Here is an 8661-nt window from a genome sequence, read left to right on the forward strand (position 1 = left end):
TCTCGCTCCCCTTTCTCTTCTTCTTCTTCTTCGTTTTGTGCCTCCTCCTTAAATATATATAGAGATATTTTTCTGACCCGAAAGCGAATCGGCCCTTGTTGCCGTGAGCTGATTATTAGAAGGACCAATCATATATTTATACACATCACACCTACAACCACGGACACTCAGGCACGCGCGCCTGCATACATTCTCACGTACAATTTTTTTCCAGCGTGGGGGGAGCTGAGATGATGGAAAGAATAAGAAAAGAGATGATTTTGATGGAAAGGGGGCTGCACAGCCCACGGCTGGCAAAAGGCTGGCGAATCTGACCGAGGCGGCTGGGAACGCGGTCCTGGAGGCCCTGGAAAACTCGCCCCACGGCGGCCGCCTCAGCCCGAGACTAACTTCCGCTTCTCTGCACAGCTCCATCGGGGACCTCCCCGCCGCCAAAGGGAAATTCGAGATCGACGCTTTATTCAGCCTTCAGCACCAGAACAGCGAAAGCGCCGTAGCGGCAGAACTGCCTCCCGCCGAAAGCCGGAAGAAAATTAGCCATTACTCAGAAGTGGCTGGAGAGGTAGACATGAACAGCGACGTGGAGGTAGGCTGCTCCGCGCTTCGCTCGCCGACCAGCCTGGCCTCTTCCCTGAAGGAAAGCAATAACAAAGGTAATTTCCTCTCTCGCGCTCCCCATCCCACCCCGAAGCCGGATTTTAGCGGGGCAAGGATTGAGGCGGCGGGGGAGGGGGCGCGGGGGAATCTAAGCCCAGCAGGATCGAACCCTTATCCTATTTTCTTCTTTTACTTATCCCCTTTCCCCAGTTAGGGAAGACATCCCGTAAAATACGAGGGTATTAATTTGGAGATCAACCGAAGGTGGTAGGTACACACCGCTAACCTCCCAGCACTCTTAAGGAATCTGAAGCAAAAGATTAGAAGAGTTGTGCGGCCGCACACAACTGTCCCCACTCAGCGACTCTCGAGTGGCATTTATACTTTGGATTCCCTGTGTCAAAGTGTGCACGGCAGGAGTGAAAATGTATGTGTGTATTTATTACACAGCATATCCCCACATCTGAGGATCTTTCGGGAATCGGCTACGGGATTTTACATGGCTGATCTAAAAACCCGAGTGTCACTTATTTGCCGGCTATGTTTAATAATCTTCCCCCCGATTTCACAAGTGCTTTTTGGTGAATTTTGATGAAGTGTATTTAGAAAGGAGTGTCTATACTGATCAACTCCGACATTGCAATTAGATCCTGTTGGTATAATTGATGTAGCTCCGTTTATTCAGAGCGCAGTTAGCGGGGTCCTTTAAGTAAATTATCTCCACATATGCCTGATTTTCTATTCTGGGCTTCCATTGGAAACGTAGAATTTTTTTTAAAAAAATAAAAAGTTTGCCCTCTTTTATACTTACTTTTTGCCTTCTCCCTCCCTCCTGTGCGACCTACTTAGCCCTGTTAACTTTGACTAGGAATAATGCATCATAATGCCACAAACTCGTCCAATAACTTATTTTTAAAGCAGGGAAGAACACGTTCTGTCGGACCCAAGTTGCACGATTAGAACTATCAGATGCTGTGGGACTGTGGGATCTTTTAGGAAACACATTTTAACAGGGCATTCGTTTGCAATCCGAATTGGGCAAGCCTTTCCATTTATCTTCCTTTGGTATATCTCTGAAAAAAGTGAACGAAAAAGTAAGGGGGGGAAAAAAATCCCGAGCGATGGGTCCCAGAAAAGATTAGCTGTAGACGCCTCTAACTTTTCCCATCGAATGTATATTTTAGGCAGCCTGGAATCTTTTTATCAATAGATTATTTTTCTTTTTAAAGGGTGCTTAATTTTCTCGATGACTTCTCATTTAACCGCAAACAAGAGATAAAAGGAGAAACTTTCTATTGATTCTATTCAGGCCGGCAATTTGTTTCCCCGACAGTCAGCATTAATTATGGGAGGGAGTAGTGAATTGCAGGGGCTGAAATCCGCCTGGCAGCGCGTCTCCGGGACAATAAAGCAACGTCTTTCTTTTGTTACTTTTTGTCTGGAAGGCTATTCGGAGAGCAGTTCGACTCCCAGCACCACCAGCTCGTCCTCAGGATCCACACTGAGCAACTTGCACAGCGGAAGCAGCCTGAGTACTTCCAGCTCCGGGGCCGACCAAGTGAGGAGGTACCGCACCGCTTTCACCCGGGAGCAAATCGCCCGATTGGAAAAGGAATTCTACCGCGAGAACTATGTTTCCCGGCCTAGACGGTGTGAGCTGGCCGCGGCGCTCAACCTCCCCGAGACTACCATAAAGGTATATTTGCCAAGGAAGAGGGACTCGCGAGAGCCAGGCCGGGTCGGGCAGGGAGGGTGGCTGGCGGCTCAGGACCCGATTTGAGGGTTTGGGTTGCCACTTCCGTGTGTGTAGCTCCCCAGGCTGTAATCCTGTTTCAGCGGGGTTTGGCCGAGACTGGAAAAATGTCCTCTCCAGAGCTGGCTTCCTCAGAAAGGAGGAAGGAATTCTGATCAATGTAAAAAAGGAATCAGTTAAATAAAAGGAAAGCCCATTGCTTTGCTATTTTAACAACCTCCTAGATTTAAGAATCTTCCATGGGATAGATTTTCGTATTTTATTTTGTTCACCTTACGTTATTGCTTTTCATATTTGTAGCTACATACACACACAAAAAAGAAAGAAAAAGAAGAGATAAAAGCAAAAACGGAGTGAATGAAATATCAATAATACAAATAAAAGGAGCGGGAATGGTATCGGGTAATTAGCCAAGTCATTCTAAGAACTGAATATACACATTTTGGGTTTTTCCACCCAGTTGGTGTATTTTTTATTATATTTCCCTATAGGGGTTTTCTCTTCCCTTTAAGAGAAAGAAGATGCTAAGCCATGAGGCCTCTTGTAACTTTCTCCCCCCCCCAAAAAAATGTAGATTGGCACTACAAATAAAAACAGATTAAAAAAAGAGAGAGCAGCATTAAATAGTCTTGTATTAAATGTGTCTTTATGCTTTTAAACTTGAAGAACGGGAATCGTGCCTTCAGCCTAACTCTTCAGGAAGGCATTATGCGAATCATTTCCTAAATAATAATTGCAAAGGGGACTGAGATAAAATGACAGTGAAAAATATATTCCATTTTCTTATAAAGCATTCCGCAGCTCGAATCCCTTTTTAAAAATTATTATTATTATTATTATTATTATTATTATTATTATTATTATTATTATTTTACAATTTCAGCGGAAACTTTATCTTATAGCAGTTTTCACCTTCTGAAAAATTGACACCGGGTGATCATTTCAGTTCTGTATATGCTTACCTGTCATGGACAGAAACGAAGCTGAATTAATCATAATTGATTGGATTATAGGGCCAGTTCAGAATAAAACAAAAGTAGAATTTCAGATAACTTTTAAGGGGGATTCTTGAGAATGTATGTATACCTTTTTTTTTAAAAAAAAACCAAAACATGGCTGCTCTTTTGCCAAGCTCTGCTGGCAGTGATTGTTCAAATAAAATACCGTATAAAAAGCTTTTTTTTGCAAAGAGACATTTATGTACTTCTAACCTGAATTAGAATCAGAGAAGCCAAAATCTCATAGGAGGATTTCGAGTTTATTTTATCCAGGATTAAAATGCAGGAAGCTTCTTTTCGATTTTGGTAAGCCTTAACTGAGGAAAACTGCCTCCAACGAAGCTAATTTAAAATAGAAGCGGAATTCAGCTAGAACGGATGCGAATTAGTGGCAGACTTTCTCTTGGCCAACTAGGAAGCGGGGTAGTGGTTAAGACAGTGATTTTTTTAAGAGACTGTGGGTTCCAGTCCCACTTTAAGACACGAAAGCCGGCTGGGTGAGCCTTGGGCCAGTCACTCTTCTCTCAGCCCAGCCCACCTCACAGGGTTGTTGTCGTGGGGAAAATAGGAGGAGGAGGAGGAGGAGGAAAAGACTATTTTGTACGTTCAGGCCTTGAGTTGCTTATGAACTAATAACGGTGGGATAAAAATCGAATAAATGTGAAGGATAAAAAAAAAAAAAGTGAGGACGGGAGGGAGCTATGCACGCAGCTCTCGCCTCTCCCGCATTTTCTGACTCACTCGGCGACTCCCCTTCCTCCCCCTGCCCAGGTGTGGTTCCAGAACCGGCGAATGAAGGACAAGCGGCAGAGACTGGCCATGTCCTGGCCCCACCCGGCGGACCCCAGCTTCTACACCTACATGATGACCCACGCGGCAGCCACGGGTAGCCTGCCTTACCCTTTCCATTCCCACGTGCCCCTCCACTACTACCCGCACGTCGGAGTGACGGCGGCGGCAGCGGCGGCGGCGGCAGCCTCCGGAGCAGCCGCTTCGCCCTTCGCCACCTCCATCCGCCCGCTGGACACTTTCCGAGCCCTCTCGCACCCTTATTCCCGCCCGGAGCTGCTGTGCAGCTTCAGACACCCGGGCCTCTACCAGTCGCCGGCCGCCGCCGCCGCCGCGGGGCTCAACAGCAGCGCGGCGGCTTCCGCGGCTGCTGCGGCTGCGGCTGCTGCTGCGGCGGCGGCCGCCTCTTCGGCTCCTCCCACCGGCTCCGCCCCTTGCTCCTGTCTCAGTTGCCACAGCAGCCAATCGGCGGCGGCGGCGGCGGCGGCGGCTCTGGGATCGCGCTCCTCGAGCTCGGATTTCCCCTGCAGCGCAGCCGGAGCAGCGGCGGCCGCTTCGCAGCGCTCGGAGAGCAGCTTCCTGCCTTACTCGGCGGCCGTGCTCAGCAAAACCGCCGTCCCTTCCCCGGACCAGCGGGAGGAAGCTCCCTTGACCAGATAACCAGCCCCGGCGGCCTCCGAGGGCGCTGATGGGCCCGGGGCGGCCCGGGGCTGGAGCGAACCGTTTTGGGTCCAAGGTGGGAAAGGGAAGGAAGCCCATAGCCGAAGCTCTAAAAACAGAAGGGTTTCCCCCCCCCCCACCTAGTGCTGTTGTTAAATGATTCTGGCTTTATGAAGGCTCCGGTTTAATACGGAATCCCCCCCAAAAAGGAGAAGCTGCTGCTGTTGCTGGTGCAAAAGTTGTAATGGATGGATTTGGGGCCCCGGTAGACCAAAAACTATAAGCCCTCCCTCTTTCTCAGCGGAAGGAAGGACTGTGTGTGTGTAGAGAAAAAAAAAGGAGAGAAAAAAAAAGCGCGATTCCTTCCAGACATTTACGGTACTTTCTTTTTAATCTTCGGGGGAGCCTTTGGCTCTGCTCCCCCTGCTGATGGCATTGGGAACTGTTTGGCCTTTTTTTCCCCGACGTTAAGCGGCCTTTTGTTTTTTTTGTTTGGTTCACCTTATTGTTTAATATTTATACCCTGGTTCCTTCCTCTTTTTTTCCCTCTCTCTCTCTCTCTTTTGTCCTGAAGCAAAATACCAGCAGTATCAATTTTATAGGAATTTGGTTGAGGGTGCGGGAAGCTAACGAACAAAACACCGAAGGGGAACCTGCCGCCGAAATAGAGGCCTTGCGGTTCAAGAGGGGCTGTTTTAAGGAAGAGGAAAATCCCATGTTTTAACTGTCCTTTCTGATTTCCCTCCCCCCCCTTGAAGATGGCTGTTGTAGGCCTCCAAAAAACGCTTCCCCTAAAATAAAGCAAACGGGGCAGGGAGGGCCTTTAATGGATTGGTTAAAAGAAAGGCAGAGTGGAACAAACAGAAGAGTAGTTTAGAAAAAAAAAAAACAGAAAACACATGGCGTGTTTGCCTCCGAGTCTTCTACTCTGCATTATCTGGAAAATACTTGAAACTTTCTTGGCATGTATCCTATCCTAAAACGCATCTTCTACATAACTTTTTTTAAAGAAAAAGGTTAAATTTTTCCCCTGTCCCCTCCCCCCCCAAGGAGAAAAAATAATATGCTTTATTTAAACCCAGGCACCCGCCCTCTGGTTAACAGAGAGCCCCCAATCCCCACAACTTTCTGTGAACTTGAGAGACGCATCAAAAACCACCGGTGTTACTGCGGTGTCAATTTTGATGCTAATAATGTGCAGATTATGACGAAAATTGCCAATCATGTTCTCTGATGGACCCTTCTTTGAATGCAGAGTGGTGGGGGGAGTTTCCCGCACGGAGACCTGCTGTCAAGTACTAACAACCCGCTAAGGGAAGTCATTAGAAGAGACGGATAAGAGGCTTGGTACATAAAACATTGTTCCTGGTGCAAAAGGCGGTAGGTTATTTAACGTTAGATCTGTTACCTTGGAAGGATTTTTTTTTTTTTTTTTGCACAAGAAAGCTATGGTTCTGATCATCTCAATTGCCAATTTTCATTTTGGGAACTTGGACGCCCTGGGTAGACTTTTCAGTTGATATTCCACCAATGTGAAAGAGCCTCATTAAATCAAACTTGGATATTTCCATAATGCTCCTGGCAGAGTCACTTTACTCTTCTACATAATGAGATTTTTTTCCTGAAGAGTTGAAGCTCGCACATAACTAGCTATTGCTTATTTAGGCCCCATGTGTAAGACGTGAGCACAGGCGCGCAGCCCATTCATTTCCCTTAATTTATATTAAGACACTGGTTGGGGTTTTTTTCTTTTTCTTTTCCCAGCCCCACATTTTGATAATGGACATTCAGGAAATTATTTTCCAGTCTGTACTGTTTTGTTCAGTGAACAAAAACTGTATTTTATTTTTATTATTTTTATTAGTGGGGGGGGGAATCAAAATATAGCAAGAGATTGCTGGTGTGAAGATAGGAGAGGAAGGATTAAAAACAACAGGGGTGGCAAGAAAAGAAGAGTAGATTATGTTAACAATAACATGAGATATATAGAGAACATTGAATTAAGGACTTAATCCTCAAATAGTAAATATTTTTTTTAATGAAACAAGGATGAGACTCCTTATGCATCAAAAGAAAAATACCAGCTATTGTCCACTGACTTTATATTTAACTTTTAAATTAATATATAATTTAATGCTAACTAATTTAAAAATGTGGCATTCTTTTATCAACATTTACTTTTTTTTCCAATTCTCTAAATAGTTTGGTAATGATGGCCCTTACTGGATATAGAGAGAACAATTTTGGCAATAATGTTTACATTTTCCAAAATAGAAATAGATAAATTAAATCTATATATCTTGGAAGTGGTTGATAGGTTTGCTGGTAAATAAGATTAAAAAAAGAAACAAAATAATTTTATGTTAGGTCCAATGGATCTAGTTATAACAAAAAAATTGTGAATAAGTCCTGTGCTTCAGATATTCACTGGCTGTATGAATTCACTGTAAAATATTTTACAAATGTGCAATAACAACAAAGCTTTGTATATTATGTTATTTATTGTGTTTGGTCATGTAAAATAAATGTTATTTAAATCAAAAGTTACCTGATTTATTTAAGATTTTGGGGAGGGGAGAAAGTCTTCCTGATATTTGGTTTGTTTGCTGTTTTAATACAAATATATTTTAAAATGTTATTCAGCCTTATGACAGCTTCTTAAAATAACCACTTTTGCTGCTTTTTCATACACGTATCAGATGGATTAATTCATACTAATTGGTTTTTTACTGCAAATGCAGCACATTACTCATGTTTATAGCAAGACATGCAGTGAGTCCAAACATTGGTTTAAATAATTGCCTGGCCCTACAGATGTGTGTTTACAAACACTATGTGCATTTTCTGTAGGAAACGTATCACACTGTTCATGTATTTTCATGTTTTCCTGATATTTTAGGTAAATATTAGTCACATTTTTTAGGACAAAGAAGTGCAGTTTCTTTAATCTCCAAAGAGTACCGTTTAACGAAAATAAAACCAGAGATAGTGGTTCCCACAGAATCATGCTGAGGATAGTTCCTTAAGACAAAATACAAGTCTGTCTTCCTTCCTTCCTTCCTTCCTTCCTTCCTTCCTTCCTTCCTTCCTTCCTTCCTTCCTCCCTCCCTCCCTCCCTCCCTCCCTCCCTCCCTCCCTCCCATAAAATTGATATATCAGTGAGAACATGTAAAAAGTCAGTGAGGTGTATCAAACAGTCTATTTTTGTTCAATTAAAAACATTTTTTTTTAAAAAAAAATCCTTGCCGATGTCCCTTGCACAAAATTCACCTTTACCAACTGCTCACCATGGCATTAATTACAACGACACAGAAGCTATTGGGAATACAGAGGCTGCTATCACAAACCATTTTGGCCTGTAATTTACCATTATTATTGCATTAGCTCTAAATGATACAAGCTGATACTGTCTTTAATTGCAGTTTGGTTAAGTATATACTGGAGTGTTCCCTGGGGTTCTTTGTTAGATAAGCCACACACACGCCCCACTTTCTCTGTCTCTCTCTCTCTCTCTCTCCCCTCCTCCTCCAGCTTATTTCTCCCTGTCCTCCCCCCTTTTCCTTTTGCTCCCAAAACACCCCCATTAAAGAAATACGATTATAGCAGCACATTTGGACTAGTGATGTATCACCCTGCTTTTCTGTGCTCTTTGCTAACGCGGGGGTTGTAACCCTTAAAAACAAAAGCATTGAGATAGATGGGAAAGCAAACAGGAAAAGACAGTGCCCCCCAAACCCTGTCCGAAATAACCACGTATTTTTCCCCCCTGATTGTTGTCGTCTCGAGGGTGCGAAGAATGAAAAAATAATTCATCATAAAATGCAAGAAGACTGTCTGTCATCACCCCTGAATTGTTTTTGACAA

General features: G+C 44.1%; 1 protein-coding gene across 1 annotated transcript; it reads left to right on the forward strand.

The window, feature by feature from the left end:
- The first annotated feature begins 230 nt into the window (after positions 1-230).
- Positions 231-4797, forward strand: EVX2 (even-skipped homeobox 2). Its single transcript, XM_070956892.1, is given in 4 exon segments — positions 231-279; positions 282-653; positions 2043-2293; positions 4120-4797. Coding segments are annotated over 4 exon segments (1350 nt in total).
- Positions 4798-8661: the final 3864 nt, after the last annotated feature.

Source organism: Pituophis catenifer, unplaced genomic scaffold, assembly GCF_029215685.1.
Source record: "Pituophis catenifer annectens isolate HBS135680 unplaced genomic scaffold, rPitCat1.0.hap2 SCAF_1, whole genome shotgun sequence".
In the NCBI taxonomy this organism is placed as follows: Eukaryota; Metazoa; Chordata; class Lepidosauria; order Squamata; family Colubridae; genus Pituophis; species Pituophis catenifer.